This window comes from Mobula hypostoma, chromosome 5 (genome assembly GCF_963921235.1).
Source record: "Mobula hypostoma chromosome 5, sMobHyp1.1, whole genome shotgun sequence".
Classification (NCBI taxonomy): Eukaryota; Metazoa; Chordata; class Chondrichthyes; order Myliobatiformes; family Myliobatidae; genus Mobula; species Mobula hypostoma.
Window position 1 is genome coordinate 32,599,465 of NC_086101.1, and position 21,584 is coordinate 32,621,048.

Sequence of the window (21,584 nt, forward strand, 5' to 3'; positions counted from 1 at the left end):
CATCTTGGATCTACCCCGCCTGCTGTTCCACACTACGTTACACTTTGCCTGTGTAGGCTGCTCCTTTTCACTCACTACTTTATAAGCACAAGACATTCTAGAAGAGGATGGAAATCTGGAGAACACACGAAATGCTGGAGGAACTCAACAGGTCAGGCAGCATCTATGGAGGGGAATAAACATTTAACATCTCCGGGTGAGTCTCTTCATCAGGGCTAGAAAGGAAGAAAGAAGCAGCCGGAAGAAGAAGGTGGGAGGAGGGGAGGGAGTACAGGCTGGGAGGTGACCGGTGAAGCCAGATGACAGGTGACAGGTGACAGGTGCTAAAGGTAAAGTACTGAAGAAAGAGGGATCTGATGGGAGAGGAGAGTGGACCATGGCTGAAAGGGAAGGAGGAGGTACACCAAAGGGAGGTGATGGAGATCCATTCTGACATCTGGAGACCAGGCAGTTCCCCAGTGGTGACCTCTCTACATGAAAGTGCTTCCCCTCTTGCATCATTTAACCAGGAGTCGTCCTCCCCATCTATAAACCCCTCAAAATCCCTCTGTCGTGTCACTCTTCAGTCATCTCCACTCCAGGTAAACCAAACCCAGCCCTTCTCATCGCTCCTCATGGTTGAAATGCAGACAACATTCGTACATTCTCCAGTGAATCGTGTCCTTCCTACTGTGCGGCAATGTGAGACGTTGCAACATTTGAAGGGACTGTAAAGTGACAGTTGCTCAAAGGTCACAGATTTCCCAAAATGTACTGAAGAGTACACAACTCTGACACTGAGCCTGGCCAGAAGGGAAGCGGGGGGTGGGGAGAGAAGAGGTGAGCTGTAGTAACAGGGGATTCATTGATAGGGGAACAGAAAGGAGGTTCTGTGGATGAGAACTTTACTCCTGGATACCAGGGAGATGTTAGGGCTATCTCAGATCTCAGAACAAATTTAAAGGTCAGTGAGCCTAACATTAGTAGTGGGAAAGTTATTGAAAGGTATTCTAAGGGACTGTTTATAGAAGCATTGGGATAGACAAGGACTGATTAGAGATAGTCAACATGGCTTTTGTGTATGGTAGGTCCTGTTTAACCAATCTTAAGAGTTTTCCGAGGAAGTTACCAGGAAATTTGATGAAGTCAAGGGAGTGGATTTTGTCCATTTGGACTTTAGCAATTTCTTTGACAAGGTCCTGCATGGGAGGTTGGTCAAGAAGGTTCAGTCGCTCGGCATTCATTGAGGTATTACATTGGATTAGACATTGGCTTTGCGGGAGAAGCCAGAGAGTGGTAGTAGATGGTTACCTCTCTGGCTGCAGGACTGTGACTAATGGTGTGCTGCAGGGATCAGTGCTGGCTCTGTTGTGTTATCTGAATGACAATATGGTACAATGGACCAGCAAATTTGTGGATGACATCAAGTTTAGGAGTGTAATGGACAGCGTAATACGCTATCAAAGCTTGCAGCAGGATCTGGACTAGCTGGGGAAATAGGCTGAAAAATAGTAGATGGAATTGAATGCAGACAAATGTGAGGTGTTGCACTTTGGGAGGACTGACCAGGGAGGGTCTGACATAGTGAGCCAGTGGTAAAGCACCAAGGAGTCCACAAACAAAGGGATCTGGGAATACAGATCCATAATTCCTTGAAAGTGGCATCACAGGCTTTTAGGGTCATTAAGAAAGCTTCTGGCCACTGGACTTCATAAATCAGGAGTTGGATGTTATGGTATAATTGTATAAGATGTTGATGAGGCCTAATTTGGAGTATTGTGTGCAGTTTTGTCACCTACTGATGGAAAGATGTAAATAAGATTGAAAGAGGGTAGAGAAAATTTACAGGTATTTTACCAGGACCTGAACACTTGAGTTATATGGAAAGGTGCGGATGTTGGGGCTTCATTCTCTAGAACATAGAAGAGCGAAGGAATACAAAATTATAGGTATATGTAGCAGGCTTTTTCCACTGAGGTCGGGTGGGACTACAACCAGAGGTCATAGGTTACAGGGAAAAAGTGAAGTGCTCAAGGGGAACTTCACTCAGAGGGTAGTGAGAGTGTGGAGCAAGCTGCCAGCGGAAGAGGTGGGCGTGGGTTTGAGTTCAACAATTAAGAGAAATATGGGAGATGAATGGGAGTGATCAGGAGTGCTACGGTCCAGGTGCAGGTCATGGGAATAGGCAGATTCATGGCTCACAATGGACAAGATGGGCCAAAGAGCCTCTTTCTGTGCTGTAGTGTTCCATGACTCCAAGAATCAGGACTTGGGTTGATTTATTTTTTTATTCTTTATGTAGCAATACCACCCTGAACAGGCCCTTCCAGACCGAAGAGCCACGTCACCCAGCAACTCACCTATTCAACCCTAGCCTAATCAAAGGACTATTTACAACGACCAATTAATCTACTAACTGGTACGTCTTTGGACTGTGGGAGAAAACCAGAGCACCTGGAGGGAACCCACGTGGTCACGAGGAGAACATTCAGACGCCGCCAGAATTGAACTCTGATCTCCAATACCCCGAGTTGTAATAGCATCACACTAACCACTTTGCTACCATGGTGCCTATTGTAATAGCTGACATGTATAGTGGTCACTCAAGTATCAGTCAGAGTTTGGAGCTTTGAAGGGTATCAAAAGGTACAAGGTTTTTTCCCATGATGTGCTCCCAGAGTACATGGTGCACTCAGATACTATGAATAGGTTCAAGAGGCATTTACACAGACACACGAGTAGACACAGCATTCTTAGCAGTGTGGAGAAACAGAGGGATCTTAGGGTCCACATCCACAGATCCCTCAGCTACTGAGCAAGTTAGGTGTACGGGATGATGAGAGGGATTGATTGTGTGGATAGTCAGAGGCTTTTTCCCAGGGCTGAATTGGCTAACATGAGAGGGCACAGTTTTAAAGTGCTTGGAAGTAGGAACAGAGGAGACGTCAGGGGTAAGTTTTATTTAATCCAGAGAGTGGTGAGTGCGTGGAATGGGGTGCTGGCAACAGTGGTGATACAATAGGGTCTTTTAAGAGACTCCTGGATGGGTACATGGAGCTTAGAAAAATAGAGGGCCATGGGTAACCCTGGGTAATTTCTAAAGTACATGTTCAGCACAGCATTGTGGGCCGAAGGGCCTGTATTGTGCTCGGGGTTTTCTATGTTTCTAAGTTGATAGGGTTGTTCAGAAGGTGCACGGTGTGATAGCCTTCATTAGTCAAGGGATTGAGTTCAAGGGTCACAAGGTAATGCTGCAGCTCTCTAAAACCTTGGTTACACCACACTTGGAATACTGTGCTCATTTCCGGTCATCTCATTACAGAAAGGATGTGGAAGCTTAGGAGAAAGTGCAGAGGTGATTTACCAGGATGCTGCCTGGATTAGAGAGCCTGTCTTATGAGAAAGTGAGCAAGCTAGGGCTTTTACCTTCAGAGTGAAGGAGGTTAAGAGGTGACTTGATAGAGGTCTTCAAGATGATAAGAGACAAGTTCGAGGTGGACAGCCAGATACTTTTTCCCCAGGGCAGAAAAGGCTAACGGGGGGGGGGGGGGCAAAATTTTAAGGTGATTGAAGTATGGGGGGGCAGGGTATCAGTGGTAACTTTAAAAATAAAATGCAGAGTGATGAGTGATGGACGTCTGGAGCACACAGCCAGGGCTGGTGGTAGGGGCAGATATGCTGGGGACATTATAGAGGATCTGATGACAGAAAAATGGAGGGTTATGTCAGAGGGAATGGGTTAAATTGATCTTAGAGTAGGTTGAAAGGTTGGAAGGACATTGTGGGCTGAAGCATCTGCACTCTGCTGTAATATTCAAACACCGAAGATGCAGGTCAGCAGGATTAGTGTACGTGTGAAAAGGGGCTCATTGGATCTCATGAACCAAAGGGATCATTCTTGTTAACACAACTCTATGACCTTGGTACAAGTCGTATGGAAGTTCAAAGATGATTTTTTTTAAAACTTGTTACACAGGCAGCATACTAATTAGTGAATTGATAGTAGATTTCAGGAGCAATTGACCATAAACTGACTGATGGAATAAGCAGACACGTTATCATCGATAAGCACTATTGTTCCCTCAAGGACATACAGCAGTAGGTTTATTTTAAGTCGTCCTAATTTGAGCAATATTCACAGTGCATTCTGTACTCCTGTTTTGGGCTGAGTTCCTGACAAACACCGAATTTAAAGGGCCCAGAGGTAATTTCTTCCTCTGGGCCAACTGGATTTGCTGCACTGCCCCCTTGTGGTACACTCTGCAATCAGCAGAAACTGTAGTGATTCCAGGGGGGGGGGGTACAAAATTCCAGTTAGTCAAAGAGTAATACAGCACAGAAGCAGGCTCTTCAGGCTCATCATCCATGCCCATCTAAGTTAGTTCCACTTGCCTGCTTTTGGCCCATATGCCGAAATGCTTCCTATCCATATAACTGTTTAAGTGCCTTTTAAATATGTTATTGTGCCCACCTCAACTACTTCCTCTGCCAGCACATTCCATGTAGACACTACTCTCTGCATGAAGATATTGTCCCTCACCTTAAAACAATGCCCTCTTGTTTTTGATTCCCATTCCTGGTTATCATTCTAATCTGCGACGTTCATGATCTTAGCTTCCTCTATAAGGTTACCCGTTAGTGGAATCACAGGCAAGCAGGAAAGGATGCAAAAATGGAGGTTGCCAGGACTCAAGGTTCAGAGTTGTAGGGAGAGATTTGGAAGGCATAGATCAGCTGGGCCAAAGAATCAGTCTCTGAGATGTGACTGGTGTCATAAAGCCACACATCCATAAATTATTCTTATTAATCAGACACTTTCCATAAATGCATGCTGATTTGAGCAAATCCCACTTTTAAATGTTTTGTTCTTTATTTGCTTATCATGTTTGCAAGTGTTTCTTTCTTTTAAATATGTAATGAGGAAGCTTGGGATCATCAGCATTTCTGACGGTTTATGTGCTACCACTAAGCAGCCTCTGAGAGCACAGATATGAAATAATGCAGCCATGTAGACTTATTTTCATAAGTGTCGATCTTGCCATATTCAATTAATTACTCTGCTGCTTTGTGATCAGCAGATGCTTTATCGCCACAAATTTAATGTCGTGCCTTTTCTTAAACTTCTACAACCAGCCTGCTGAGTACCTTTAATTGTCAGTTCATCGTGATAGATCTTTGCTTGCTTGATAATCAACATACCATTCAGTGCCACATATTCACTCCAGCAGTGTCAAATCCACTTTCAATACACGATCGAGATCTTCATTTTTCACTTGATGCACTGTTTTGCTGTTTTTCGTTAATTTCTGGATTGTGAGGTCGCTTGTCAGCACTGTGTGGGACACACAGATCTGTGCACCTCCTGGGGACCTTTCCACCACCTTGTGGAATTTGCCATCTGTGACATCATGCCAGCGCTCAAAAACAATTGACTTCAGAAGTTTTCGGATTTTGGAATTTCAGATTGGGGTACTCAAGCTGGAGCAGTTTATAAAATTGTGAGAAGCATAGACAGGGTGGGAAACAGAATGTGAATCTTTCTCCCCCAGGGTAAAACTGTCGAATAGTAGAGGCCATGGTGATACAGACACACACACAGGTGCCATAGTGCTGCTGGAAGCAGACAATAACAGTATTTGACAGGTATCTATAGTCACACATATGCAGGGAATGAAGGGGTATGGGCATTATATAGACAGATGGGACAAGTTTAATTTGGCATCTTTGTAGGCACAGACGTCATAGGCAAAGGACTTCTTTCTGTACTGCTGAGAGTTTGAAATCTGGAGCAGTGCTTGAGGGGTATAAGGCAGACGTTCACTGCATTTAATTAATATTTTAGGTAATTAATTGAAACCACAGCAGGGGACTGGAAATAGGATGAGTGGAGATGGGTATCTGATGGGTGGAAAAGCACAGTGGGCTTCAGAGCACATTTCCATGCTATATGACTTCTCCATGAAAGAACAAAAGATGGGTTGATAAGTCTCCAGGGTTTGATCAGGTACACCTATAAACACTGAGAAACTCGAGAAGAAATTTCAGATGATATATGCATCTTTGTTAGTGACAGATGAGCTGGCCGCAGACTGGAGAGTGGCTAATGCGTGCATTTATTCAAGGGCTACAAAGAGTACCCTGAGAACCATAGATCAGTAAGCCTACTAGAGCTGATTCTAAGGGATGAGGGAAACAAGCATTTGGAAGGACAGGTTGATTAAGGATAGCCTCCCCAGCAGAGGATATCTTCAAAACACCATGATGCCATTAAAAAGGGAGAAGATGGTGGCGTGACACATCTTGCAGCGGCCACTCCGGTGAATGATATCTGTTATCTGTCAAGTAGGGTGCCGTGCACAATCCTGATTTGATGGAGACGGACATGAGAGCACGGAGGAACATCTGTGAAACTTCTGAAATGCCCGCTTCGCTGCAGCTGCTACTGTGTGATACAGAATCTCTGGAGGGGAAGGCCCCGAGTCCTCAGCTTTGCTTGTTACTCGGCGGCCGGGGCAGGGTCGAAGTGCTCGGCAGAGATGGCGTTCGGTACTCGGTGTCAGAGGGCTGGTCGGAGGCTTGAAGTTTTCGGACGGACTCAGAGTCCGCTGCAGTCAGGTGCTTCCAATGCATCGGCAAGTTTGCGGCGCTTGGCGTTCATGGCAGGGAGAGTTTCTCCCTTCTACCGTCTGCGTGAGATGATGGGGCTATCGGGACTTCAGACTTTTCTTTACCATGCCCATGGTCTGCTCTTTATCAAATTACGGTATTGCTTTGCACTGTTATAACTACATGTTATAATTATGTGGTTTTGTCAGTTTTAGTCTTGGTTTGTCCTGTGTTTCTGTGATATCTTTCTGGAGGATCATTGTATCATTTTTTAATGCATGCATTTCTAAATGACAATAAACGAGGACTGAGTGTCCTCATAATCTAATCTAATCCAATAGTGGCATCCATCATTAAGAATGCACCCCCCCCCACATCACCCAGGACCACCAAGGAGATCATACAGAAGCCTGAAGAGAGACACTCAGCATTTCAGGAACAGTTTCTTCCCCTCTGCTATCAGATTTCTGAATGGACAATTAATCCATGAACAGTACCACACTCACTTCCCTTCTTCCATGCTTTCTGCTCTACTTATTTAATTTATTTTGTTATATACATCTGCCTTATAAAAGCATTCAGCTCCCAGCCCTTTGTCACCACAAATGAGTATTACAACCAGGGATTTTGATCAACTTAACTAGGAATTCTTGTGAATCATATGCTCCTTTATTTCCCCCCACAATAGAGCCCAAAAAGCAGGGAAAACTGTAAAGCATGAAAAGGTAAATATTCAGAAACTGAGGTGTCAGCAGTTCAAAAGCAGTCATCCCCTCTGTTCAGTATTTAGCTGAACCACCTCTCACAGCTATTGTAGCAGGAAGTCGTTTTGGATAAAAGTCTTTATTAGCTTTGCCCATTTCTCCTTGTAAAACTGATCAAGCTGTGCCGGGTTAGTTGCTGCAAGTTCGATTCACTGCTTTACTGGTGGACAGCAGGGGAGCTGCGTGGCTTTGTACAAAGAATGAGGCCTCAAGCCATGGCATTGCCTGTTTGAGGAGAATGGAATATGCAGCCTAATGGCGGAGCGCAAACCCACGGTCAGCTCCATTACTCGCATCGAGCAAGACTGAAATCAACGAGGATGAGAGCAGAAGGGCGAGCGGGAGTTCAGCGCGGTCTGCCTGCATTTGAGAGCAGGAGTCTTGGGTCTGGGGCAAGGTTTGATCAGTGTGGTCTGTGGATTGGACTTGCTTTTAAGAGGATTCTGTGCATCTTGTTGTGTGTTTCTGGTTACTCTTTGTTGCTATTTTGCACAATTTTAATAGGGGTACTGTACTTTAATGTGGACTGGCTCAGTAGTAAACAAGCCACACAGCGCTAAATTAAACCGAACATTTATTCTAAGACCGTTCCAAGGACTCAGCAGCTTGATATTTAATATGCTGTGTGGTATTCACTAGTTTTTTGCTGTCTGTGTGATTTGTTCTTGTTTGTGTGTTGAGTACTTAATATTTTTTGAATGGGTTCCATGGTGTTTGTTTCATGGCTGTCTTTGAGAGGACAAATCTCAGGGTTGTATACTGCATACGTACTGTGATAATAAATGTAAATCTCTGACTTTTACAGGAGAAGGGGCAGAGTTGGTGCACTCCACCAGAGATGCTGTGGCGCAGACTCCAAGCTGGAGCTGGTGCTGCTCTCCAGAATTCGCTCGGCAGATGACAAGCCATACTGTCTTCCACTGCAGACTGCACACCATTCACAAACTCAGGGTCCTGGGCTACTCTTTTTTTTTAAATGTGACTTATTTTACTGTCATCTTGTACATGTGCTTGCTATCTTATACATGTTACGTGTGCCTGGTGCTGCGTGTGACTGTTGGTACTGCGCTTTGCACCTTGACCCTGAATAACGCCGTTTCATTTGGCTGCGTTCAGGGGTATTCATGTATGGTTGAATAATGAAACTTGAACTTAGTTGGGGAGCAGTGGTGGACAGCAGTCTTGAGGTCTTGCTAGAGATGTTCAATCTGGTTAGGGTCAGAACTGAATGGGCCACTCAAGGACATCAATCTTCTTCGACTGAAGCCGCTCCATGGATGCCTGGCAGAGTGCTTTGGGCTGTTGTTCTCTTGAAAGACAAACTTCCTCCCCAGTTTAAGCTTTCTGGCAGAGGCTGGCAGGTTTGTATCCCGGATCTCTCGATTTAGCAGCATTCATCTTCCCATCAATCCTGACCAGATTTCAAGACCCTGGTGTTGAAAAGCTTCCCATCGCATAACACTACCTCCACTTTACAGTAGGGACGGTATTACCTCCTTGATGTGCAATATTAGATTTACGCTACATCTACCACTTCGTGTTGAGGTCAGAAAGTTACACTTTATCCAAGCACAAGATTTTTTCCCACACCTTTACAGCATCTTCTAAGTGATGCTTTGTAAAGTCTTTACAGGAAAGGATATGCCATTTTTTAATCCAGGGCTTCTTCCTTGCCACTCTTCCATAAAAACCGTCTTTGCGCAAGGCCTTCGAGATTGCAAAGCCATGGAGTTCATCTCCAGTTGCAGGCACTGACATCTACTGCTCACTCAGCGAGACTGTTGCTGTCACAGTCACCTCTCTTACAAATGCATTCTTCTCTGGTCACTAGCTTTAGAGGAGCAGCCTGACCTATACAATATGCTTGTGGTTTCATATTTCTTTTCCACTTTTTCATGATGGACTGCACTGAGTTCCAAGGCATGTTCACGAGCTTTGATATCTTGTATCCTTCCCCAGGTTCGTGCTTTGAATCATTCCCCGGCTGAATGCTCTGTTGTCTTCATTTTCATTTGGTCTGTTGAAAATCTACCATACTGTCGGACCTTCGAGAGAGGAGGTATTTGTTCAGATGATCATCTGGTTTTCTATATCAACAAACTGGGTGAGTTGATAAAGTAATATAGAGTATTTCACCTGAAGGAATTTAGCATCATAATTACAAAGGGGATAAATACTTTTTAAGCCTCAATGTTGGCTTTTAATTTTTAGTAAATTGTTGACAGGTTTTGGACTTCTTTTAATCTGACCTGATGCACAGTGTTTTGTGGATTAGCTCAAAATCCCACTGCAATATTTTTTAAATTTAGAAAATGAGACAGTAAAATGTGGAAATAGTTGTGGGGATGAATACCTTTTCAAGCATTGCATACTTAATTAAAATTCTATAAATTTGAATATGTATTGCACTGTACTGCTGCCACAAAACAAGTTTCACTGCATATGCCAGTGATATTAAACCACATTGTAATTCTGAACACTGCTCCAATGTAATAAGAGCTAGAGGTATTCCCAAGGGAAAATTGCTAAGGTAGAGCACTTGAATATGAACAGAGATAGAAATATGAACCCACGTAACTCAAAGGAAACAGAATGCCCAAATGGAGGAGACCAACTACATATCCATTAGCATCACAAAATTGAAGGATAATGGGCTAGAAATTGACATAGAAAATAGGTGCAGGAGTAGGCCATTCGGCCCTTTGAGCCTGCACCGCCATTCAGTATGATCATGGCTGATCATCCAACTCAGAACCCTGTACCAGCCTTCCCTCCATACCCCCTGATCCCTTTAGCCACAAGGGCCATATCTAACTCCCTCTTAAATATAGCCAATGAACTGGCCTCAGCTGTTGCAGAGAATTCCACAGATTCACCACTCTCTGTGTGAAGAAGTTTTTCCTTATCTCGGTCCTAAAAGGCTTCCCCTTTATCCTTAAACTGTGACCCCTCGTTCTGAACGTCCCCAACATCAGAACAATCTTCCTGCATCTAGCCTGTCCAATCCCTTTAGAATTTTATACGTTTCAATCAGATCCCCCCTCAATCTTCTAAATTCCGGCGAGTATAAGCCTAGTTGATCCAGTCTTTCATCATATGAAAGTCCTGCCATCCCAGGAATCAATCTGGTGAATCTTCTTTGTACTCCTTCTATGGCAAAGATGTCTTTCCTCAGATTAGGGGACCAAAACTGCGCACAATACTGAAGATAAAGAATCAAAAGCAACATTTAGCTTTTGTTTTTCTGCAGTTCAATGATACTCCAGAGAAACTGCAATTCAATAGCTCAGTGTTGTCCTTGGGTCAGTTTCTTACCTGATCCACTAATGCAACAGGTGCATCAATAAAATCAATTGCTGCGTCGCTGTAGAAGCTCTGGCCATTGGACAGAGACTGAGACACGTGCACGTGGCCATCAATACAGCACTCGATAAACTCCATGTTATTCTCCGTCAAGGTTCCAGTTTTATCTGTGAAAACATATTCAACCTGTAATAGAAACAAAACAAAAAACCATCAGGAATAGAAACCGTCATGAAGAGAGTCATTATCAAGCGACTAGTTTAGCACAGCACTGTATGAGATCTAGTACATGAACTATTTTTGTTTGATTCATTTCCAAGTTCCAATACTCAGGACAGGTTTTGTTGTAATTCCAAATTTAATCTCACTAAGGAAAAGATGTCTAGTGTCACACAAATATCATGTCAGAGGAGATTCTGAGAGATGGGTATTCTGATTGAAAACCCCAAACTACCTAGCCTCTCGAATGATCTACAGGTCATCCAGTTCGAGCTCCCTAAGGAATGCCATTTCTCAGAAGTATAGTCATCTCGGACACTAAAGGACTCATCGACTTCTCAAGAACACACCATCGCCCTGACTGCCATTCCCACTGCTCTGTCTAATAAGAATGAATGGAAACAAACTTACCAGAACCTCACCTTAACCTCCTCTCACTTCCTCCACTTCATGCAAAAGCCTCAGCTCTGATACTGGCCCAATCACAACAGCCACTCCATTTTTAAAAAAATTGGCTACAGCCAATTAACAACCATTAGCAAATGTAGCTCTTTTAGGTTGTTACTCACTGAAACTACACAAAAAATCCTGAGACTCTTTTCTAAAATCTCCTACTTCTCATTCCAAATCCCAGCTCCTACTTGCTGAAACACTTGTCAATCCTTCCAAAACATTAATTACTCAGGAATATTCAGATCCTGGTCTGTCATCTCGCAGCTGTTGGAACTTAATCATGATAGATGCAAAAACTTGCAGTTTGGGATGTGAGCGAGAGATCAGACACATTCACAGAATGAGGGGTACAAAGAAACCTAGAATTCCAAGTTCCCTAATTGTAACAATAATAGGACAGTAACAATGGTACAGCACAGTTACCTTCGGCCCTAGCCTACAAAGGCAAGAGCGAGATGTTATATTGCAACTTTAGGCCACATTTGGAGTGCTTCACTTTGGAGTGAAGGAGGATGAGAGGTGACTTAAGAATAGAATAGGCATCCGTTAGTCTCGCAAGACCATGGATTTGCACCTTGGAAGGTTTCCAGGGCGCAAGCCTGGGCAAGGTTGTATGGAAGACCAGCAGTTGCCCATGCTGCAAGTCTCCCCTCTCCACGCCACCGATGTTGTCCAAGGGAAGGGCATTAGGACCCATACAGCTTGGCACCGGTGTCGTCGCACAGCAATGTGTGGTTAAGTGCCTTGCTCAAGGACACACACGCTGCCTCAGCTGAAGGTCGAACTAGCGACCTTCAGATCACTAGACCGACGCCTTAACCACTTGGCCACGTGCCAGCACAGTGACTTGAGAGTTGTAGACAATGAGGCATAGGCAAAGTGGACAGCCAGCAACTTAATCCAAAAGGGAGACAATGGCTAACAAGCTAACAGTGGCTAATACTAGATGGCATAATTTTAATGCGATTGAAGGAAAGTGTGGCAGGAGGATTTTCATTGCATAGTACAGAGAGTGGCAGGAGCATGGAACACACTGCCTGGTGGGGAGGGTTGGACAGTATAGGCAGATACATTAATGACATTTGAAAGTCCTATACAACCATATTGGTGCAAGAAAAACGGACGGCTATATTGGAGAGAAGCCTTAAACTGATCTTGATGGCTAAAAGGTTGGCACATCGTGGGCCGAGGACCCATACTTTTCTCTACTGTTCTATCTTCTGTTGTACATGGCTCTGGCTGCCATATTATAGAAGGGATCTGATTGCCCCAGAGAGTTCAGAACAGCTTCACTAAAGGTGTTGCTTGGATTTTCAGAGGTGGTAGAACAAGATGCAATTACTATCTTAAAGCAGCATTTATAGACACTTAAATAGGCAAGGCATAGATGTGATGGGCGAAAAGGATCTATTCCAAAAAATGAATGACCATCTTTTAATGGATGTTAAAATCAGAGCCATTTCTCTCAATATGTGCCATCAACTCATTTGTGTTGTTATGAATGTTTTGTGCATTCAGATGAAGAGCTTGCCTGAAACTTCGATATTTAGCCAATTTCCTCCCTTAATCCCCATCTGTCACTGCTCTGTCACACAATCCATTCCTCATTCTAATCATCACTAACGATGTCACTACATTTGAAGTTTCCAAATGTTCTTACTTCAGCATCACACACACAAAACACATCTCATGTTCCACTTTACCAACTTTGCTTTGCCCACGTGAAAACAGCATTTTATCATAGCTGAATTTACAAGGGATGTAACATTTTGTGTGTCACATGTGGAGTTTGCAACAGCACAAGGCATAGAATTGATAGATTGAAGGATTGTAGATGTTGAATTCGGAACCAAAGCTCTACTGCAGAAACTCAACAGGTCAAGTCTCGCCATGGATAGAAAGGTATGCTCCACGTTTGGAATCAAGAGTTCAGGGCAGAGTGTGTCAAGCGTTGAGAGGGAAGTGTGAGACATGGAGTGGTAGGTGGCAGTGGAATCAGGCGAGGAGGTGAATGTTGTGCAGGTCTGAGTCAGCCTGGAGGGAGGAAGGGAAGGGAAGGAAAAAGAAGTCAGAAACAGAAAATGCTGGTGAGAAAGGACAGGCACAATTGCCCCTGTTTTCTGTACCACTAAGTTTTTCTTTTTGCATTTGGCCCATATCCAATATCTCAACACTGAACTGATTCCACAGCCCATGGAACTCACTTTCAAGGACTATACCACTTGGAGTACTGTGCTCAGTTCTGGTCACCTCACGACAGGACGGACGTGGAAACCATAGAAAGGGTGCAGAGGAGATTTACAAGAACTTTGCCTGGATTGGGGAGCATGTCTTATGAGAATAGGTTGAGTGAACTCGGCCTTTTCTCCTTGGAGCCATGGAGGATGAGAGGTGACCTGATAGAGGTGTACATGATGAGAGGCATTGATCATGTGGATAGTCAGAGGCTTTTTCCCAGGTCTGAAATGGCTAGCGCAAGAGGACACAGGTTTAAGCTGCTTGGAAGTAGGTTCAGAGGAGATGTCAGGGACAAGGTTTTTTTTTTAAATTGCAGAGAGTGGTGAGTGTGTGGAATGGGCTGCTGGCAATGGTGGTGGAGACAGATACAGTAGAGTCTTTTAAGAGACTCCTGGACAGGTATATTGAGCTCAGAAAAGTAGAGGGCTATGGGTAACCCTAGGTAATTTCTAAGGTAAGGACATGTCTGGCACAGCTTTGTGGGCCGAAGGGCCTGTATTGTGCTGTAGGCTTTCTATGTTTCTAACTTATGCTCTCAATATTGGTTATTTATTATTAGTTTTTTTGTATTTGCAGAGATTGTCTTCCTTTGCACATTGGTTGTCAGTGTTTGTAGGTTTTCCACTGATTCTATTGCACTTCTTTATTCTACAATGAATGCCTGCAAGAAAATTCATCTCAGGGTATATACACATACCTGCCCAAAAGTCCTTTAAGTGTTACAATTGTACCACCTGTGCCAGCCAGTTCATTCCATACACCCAGCATCCTGTGTGGAGAACTTTCTCCACAGGGTTCCTTTCAATCTTTCCCCTCTTACCATAAACCTACGCACTCTAGTTTTATACTCCTCTACAATGTGAGAAATACTGACCATTCTCCTTACTGATGCCCCTCATGTTCAATTTAAACTCCTGTGAAGTCATCCTTCAACTGTCCTTGCTGCAGGGATAATAATCCCAGCCTATCCAGTCACTCCTTGTAACTCAAAGCAACGTCCTTGTGAACGGTTTGGTAAATTATATTGGTAAATCAAAATCGGTTTATTATTGTCACACATACTGATTGACAAACTTTGTTTTGTATGCCAAGCACACACACACAGCTTGGAGGTAGAACAAAGGAAAACAATAACAGAGTGCAGAAGTGTTACAGTCACAGAGGAAGTCCCATAAAGGTAGCCAGTAAGGTGCAAGACCATATTGGGAATTACGAGATCAAGATCTGTTTTACTGTCCTAGAGAATCATTCAATAGTCTGATAACAATGGGATAGAGGTGGTCCTGAAGCCTGGTAGTATCTATCTTCATACTTCTATATCTCTTTATCTCTGTGGTGGGGCAGGGGAGGTAGTGGGAATATCTGGATTGGGAGGGGTCTTTGATCATGTTAAAGTGCAGATAGCGTACTACCTCTAGTTTACTCATATCCTTCCTGTAGTACGATGACCAGAATATTCAGGTACGGTCTCACATGTCATCCCAACACTCATACTCAAAAGTTATAGATGGAGAGTACAAGGTCAGAAATGAGAGATGATCACTGGAAAAGTCTGGAGCTGCTAAAGACAGAGGCCTATAAAAACCAATGGACTGAGGGAGGAGACCTCAATATTTTTGTTTGGCTGGGCTATTAAAGATTACAGGTAGATAATGAGATACAAATGGACCATGATACAACTGAAAGGTGAAACAGTGGGTTTCAAATTCATTTCTTTTACTAAGTGCAAGCCTAAAATGTAGTTCAATCTTAAACACAATAACTTCTATAAAAGAGCCAAAAGACAGTGGTCACATAAAGACGAGGTTACATAGATAGAACATAGAATAGTACAGCACAGTACAGGCCCTTCGGCCCACAATGTTGTGCCGACCCTCAAACCCTGCCTCCCATGTAACACCCCCCCCAACTTAGATTCCTCCATATACCTGGCCAGTAGTCTCTTAAACTTCACTAGTGTATCTGCCTCCACCACTGACTCAGGCAGTGCATTCCATGCACCAACCGCTCTCTGAGTAAAAAACCTTCCTCTAATATCCCCCTTGAACTTCCCACCCCTTACCTTAAAGCCATGTCCTCTTGTATTGAGCAGTGGTGCCCTGGGGAAGAGGCGCTGGCTATCCACTCTATCTATTCCTCTTAATATCTTGTACACCTCTACCATGTCTCCTCTAATCCTCCTTCTCTCCAAAGAGTAAAGCCCTAGCTCCCTTAATCTCTGATCATAATGTGTACTCTCTAAACCAGGCAGCATCCTAGTAAATCTCCTCTGTACCCTTTCCAATGCTTCCACATCCTTCCTATAGTGAGGCGACCAGAACTGGACACAGTACTCCAGGTGTGGCCTAATCAGAGTTTTATAGAGCTGCATCATTACATCGCGACTCTTAAACTCTATTCCTTGACTTATGAAAGCTAACACCCCACAACCTTTCTTAACAACCCTATCCAGATGCACTACGAATTGATGACAATTAGAGCTGACCACTATTGAACAGTGCTTGTTCATTCATTTTGAGGGGGGAGAAATTGCTAATAAATTCTAAAATGTATATTTAAACACAAAGTCTCAGTTACCTGGTTAGGCATGGTCAAAATAAAACATTACATCTGGGCCACAAAAATTATTCACTTTGTTCCCCTGGCTAATCCTGCAACAATGCATTTTTTTAAAAAATCAGAACAACTTTATGGATACTCTTATTATTCCTTTCTTAACATCACTGGATAATCCCCAAAACTATTTTTATTTAAATTTCTTCACAACTATTCCCCTCAAACTTTTCTAACCTTCTTCCCTAAACTGATCTCCCTCACACCTGAATCCTCAGTGCCTCCCAATTTCTGATTATTGCTTACTCATTCCTTTCCTTACAAATCAGCCCTCCTAAGATTTCCCAATAAGTGGGGAATGAACCATTCAACTGTTTTCAATGGAGAGGCCACAGCTGTAGCTTGCTGGCATTGTTCAATTTTGGACAATTTCTGGACTAAATCCAAACTTTCTGTCGCGAGCAAAACTTTTCACTGTATGTTTTTAAAAATGAACCAACCTGCCCTAATTCTTCATTCAGATCTGATGTGTTCACTGTTGGTCCCTCATAAACTTCTTCATCAAACATTTCCTCGTCCCAAGTAATGAAGTAGGAGCCCAAGAACTTCTGCATCTCCACAGTGACATACATGGAGACTGGAATGATGTAATTGAACAAAACCATGAAGGCCAGAAAATCTGTTAACGATGACAAGATCTAGAAAGAAACAGAAGAAAACTCTAATTTGCATTTATACTAATTTTTATATGCAAATTGTTTCAAACCCTAAGGCAGAGGGGCAGATTTATTTTGTGGGGAATGGAGTGATATGGGGTTAGCAAGAAAGGATAACAGCCAGACCTTTAAGCCTAATACTACTTTGAGATTTTGCTTTGGATGTTCCTATTTACAAGAATTGAGACAAATCCAGTTACTGCTCTCTGAGTCCACTCTCCAACAAAAGGATACCATTAATTGTGCTGTCAAGTGGCTCCCCAGAAGTTGCTTTCCAATAATCTTATTGCTAACGTCTGGCTTGAGTTTTACCAGGAATACTTAGCTCAATTGTTCAGTGCTTATCCAGGCATGGACAGATGTTGGCAAGCCAGAGAGCTACGCAACTTTTTATATTATTGGGTAGATGAACTTTGCAACTTCTTCCTTCTGTTATCTGTCCATACCATTGACTGCGGTCATTCATGTAGGAGGTTAATCTGATCTATTCGACAGCTCTGCTCTGGCCATTATATTTGTTTCTCTAGTTCAGCAAGCCAGGAGTCCCATACTGCCCTTTCACCAGGCTGACTCCACACTTGGGTTGCTCACTCCTCAGCCCTTCCACACTCTTCTGTGAATCAGACTGATCCCCCTGTTCTGATCACAATAATGATGAGGGAAATCCGGGCCACAGTACCATGTATTGCAGTGTTGTATGATTCAGCTGCTCATGAAGGCACACAGCACATCGTGAATGGGCAGCATAGTGGTTAGCATAATGCTTTACAGCTCCAACTGTAAGATAGGGGTTCAATTCCTATCACTGTCTGTAAGGAGTTTGCATGATTCCACTCCGCCCCCTCATGACCTTGTGGGTTTCCTCCGGGTGCTTTGGTTTCCTCCCACATTCCAAATGTATACAGTTAGGTGCAGAGAGTTGTGGGCACGCTATGTTGGCACTGGAACATGGCAACACTTGCGAACTTGAGAGTTGTATTGAGAGCATCCTGAGTAGCTGCATCACGGCCTGGTTCGGAAATTGTACCATCTCGGATCGTAAGACCCTGCAGCGGATAGCGAGGTCAGCTGAGAAGATCATCAGGGTCTCTCTTCCCGCCATCACAGACATTTACACCACACGCTGCATCCATAAAGCAAACAGCATTATGAAGGACCCCACATACCCCTCATAAACTCTTCTCCCTCCTGCCATTTGGAAAAGGGCACCGAAGCATTCGGGCTCTCATGACCAGACTATGTAACAGTTTCTTTCCCCCAAGCCATCAGACTCCTCAATACCCAGAGCCTGGACTGACACCAACCTACTGCCCTCTACTGTGCCTATTGTCTTGTTTATTATTTATTGTAGTGCCTACACTGTTTTGTGCACTTTATGCAGTCCTGGGTAGGTCTGTAGTCTAGGGTAGTTTTTGTGTTTTTTCTTACGTAGTTCAGTGTAGTTTTTGTATTGTTCATGTAGCACCATGGTCCTGGAAAACATTGTCTCGTTTTTACTATATTCTGTACCAGCAGTTATGGTTGAAATGACAATAAAAAGTGACTTGACTTGTCTTGCCCAGTGCGATCCTCACTAATTTGATTTTATGTAAATGGCACGTTTCACTGTATGTACAAAGGTAATCTGCATGGAAGAGCAGGTTTGAGCTGCCAAGTGCATTCTGAATCCACCCCATCACATACAACTACAGTACCACACAGCAAGGAGAGTGCTCTCTGTGCACAAATGCAACTTCGTTTTCACATGAACTCTGCAGTAGCCACCTTTACCAAAGCTGTCATGGACAGCTTTATCTGCTGCAGCCAGACTGCCAAAGAGTAGATCAAGCAGAATGACAGTTCATGACCTCAATACCCGCCACAGGACTTGGTGGTAGTTATACCCAGAACTATTCATCTAGCTAGATTGTTATCAAGTGGATCTTGATAAAACTGCTCATTTTACTGCAAGTTGTTCATGGAGAAGTCATAGTTGATAATAATTACAATGAAGTTTCCACATCTGACCAGATGACATGAGATTTCATCAGTCAATATGATGAAAACTGGAACTACATCTTCTCATTGTACGCCATTCTTGAGGGTAAAGGAGTTATTTGTTTGTATTTCTTTCTATGTCAGTTTACTGATTCAGTACTTACGTTGTGGTTTCCTCCACACCAGGGGTTCCTAATCTTTTTTAAACCATGGATCCCTACCATTAATAGAGGGGTATGTCAACCCCAGGTTGGGAACCCCTGCTCTACACTGAAGAAACCAATCCCAGATCCCTACTTTTAAAAATTCTCTATCAAGTACATGGGTTGGGGGGGGGGGAGAAGGGGGAAGAAACACTGAACTTTCAGCCACAACACACACCCCCCCCACCTTCCATCTCACTCCCACGATGACTTTCATCTTTGACTGCCTACATTAGTCCAACAATGCCCAAAATAAATATGAAAGCTTGCTAGAGTGGTCATCTTTGAAATGGAGTTTATTTCAAAGAAAAAACAATTTTTAAAAATGTTTCAGAACTATGTCCCCTAACACACTGTATTCCAAGGTGTGGTTCATGATGCAGCTGATTCACTCATCTGTTTCAGATCAGCATCAAGAGTATCAGTGATGTGCAAAATTCTGTACTTCTTATATTTCTGTCTGGATGTCACACAAAGTAGGTTTCATATTGTCATTTACCTTATTTTTCTGGCGTTCTGTCTGTGTTTTCTTGTTAAACCAAGGCTCATCTCTCATGGAATCACTCTGCCATACATACTTCAAGACTGTAGTTATCAAAGCTTTACTGATCAAAATGCACAGGTACACAATGAGGAATGCATTCATTGATCTGTTAAGAAAAGCAAAAATCATGCAGAACATCTGTCAGTTAGAATCACAGCCACTAAGCGAGCAGATACACAACCCACATCCTAATTATGACCTGAGGGGCACAGCTATTTTGTCACCTCATTGGCTTACTTTCAAACTCTGCCCACAAAGTAAATACAAATCCTTTCATCCCCTCCACTCCAGTATGACTAACAGTGCAGCACGGATATTTAGCACAAACAACTGGGAATATAGTAACTCATCCGTGAATTAATTACTAGGTCTCTTAAGAATTCTTTCACTGTTTGACTGTTACATCAGTCAATCTACTTGCCAGTTTCTCTTTCGAGCTCTTTCAGTATCAGTCACAGAGATAAGCAAAATGGCCCACCACATCCATGCTGATCAGTGGCACCCATCTGCATTAATTCCATCTTTCAGAACTGGACTTGGGTCGTTCAAGTGTTCGTCTAGACACCTCTCAAAAGCTGTAAGCTCTGTTTCAATTACACTCTCGGCAGTGCATTTTAGGAACTCCCTGGGCGAAAAAAGATCACCCAAAGATCCCATCAATACCTGAATCTATGTTTTCTAGCTTTATTCACCTCTGAAAAAGAGGATCATTTCCTGCTCCTACCTTATCTATACTGCTAATCATTTATACACCTCAATATCTCCTTGCTTGATCATCTCCATTGCAGGGAGAACAGACAGAGGCTCTCCCAACTCTGCATCAACTAAATCCCAGACTGACTCCTGCTGAATCTCCTCTACACGCTTTCCAGTGCTTTAATATCTTTCCAATAACAAGGTGACCAGAACAGCACATGGTGCTCCAACTGTGACCAAAGTCCTATCACATCCTCCTGCTCTTGTATTCCACAAGACATAGAAGCAGAATTACATTATTCAGCCCATCGAGTTTCTCTGCCATTCCATCACCGTTAATTTATTATCCTTCTCAAGTCCCTTCTCCTGCCATCTCTCAGGTTCTTTATTAGTCAGGCATCAAAGGTTACTGTCAACCTCCGCTTTAAATAAATTCAATGAATTGGCCTCCACAGCTGTCTGTGCCAATGAATTCCACAGATTCACTACAGGCCCTCTGGCTAAAGAAATTACTCATGGCTGTTCTAAATGGCTGACTCTCTATTCTGAGGCTGTGCCTCCTGGTCCTAGACTCTCACACTAGACGAAACATCCTCACCACATCTACTCTATCTAGGCCTTTCAATATTTGACCTATTTCAATGAGATTCCACTTCTCCCCGCACCCTCCCCCCCACACACTCATTCTTCAAATCTCCAGCAAGTACAGGCCCGAAGTATTCAAACACTCCTCACATGTTAACCCTTTCATTCCTGGGATCATCCTTGTGAAACTCCTCTGGACCTTTTCCCAATGCCAGCACATTTTTTTCCTCAGACAAGGTGCTCATAATTAATCACAACATTCCAAGTGTGATCTGACCGATGCCTTATAAAGCCTCAGCAATATATTCTTGCTCTTATATTCTAGTCCTCTCAAAATGAATGCAAACATTGCATTTGCCTTCCTTACCAGCAACCCAATCTCATGTTAAACTTTAAAGGAATCTTGCACAAGGACTCCCAAGTCCCTCTGCACCTCTGATTTTTGAATTTTCATCCTATTTGGAAAATAGTCCACTGCCCCACATTATATTCCATGTCTCTTCTTTCCCATTCCCCCCACTCTGTCCAAGTCCTTCTGCAGAATTCGCAGAACACTACCGGCCTCTTCACCCATCTTGGTACCATCTGCAAACCTGGTCACAAAGCTATCCATTCTGTCATCCAAATCATTGACATACAATGTAAAAAGTAGTCCCAACATCGACCCCTGCAAAACACTTGTAGTCACTGGAAGCCAGCATGAAAAGGCTCCCTTTATTACCACTCTGCCTCCTGCCAATCAGCCAAT

At 43.4% G+C, this 21,584-nt stretch overlaps 1 protein-coding gene across 8 annotated transcripts in view; it reads right to left on the minus strand.

Moving 5' to 3' along the window:
* atp11a (ATPase phospholipid transporting 11A) overlaps window positions 1-21,584 on the minus strand; it is a 172,343-nt gene that overhangs the window by 76,847 nt on the left and 73,912 nt on the right. For all 8 annotated transcript variants that reach the window (XR_010018007.1, XM_063048311.1, XM_063048310.1 and 5 more), the window contains 3 exons: window positions 19,511-19,661; window positions 16,616-16,813; window positions 10,665-10,838 (listed from right to left, as the gene is read on the minus strand). Coding sequence is in view for 7 of the 8 variants with exons in the window: in XM_063048311.1 (XP_062904381.1) it covers window positions 10,665-10,838; window positions 16,616-16,813; window positions 19,511-19,661 (523 nt within the window). In the remaining variant the exon portion in view is untranslated. The remainder of the gene's footprint in view (window positions 1-10,664; window positions 10,839-16,615; window positions 16,814-19,510; window positions 19,662-21,584) is intronic.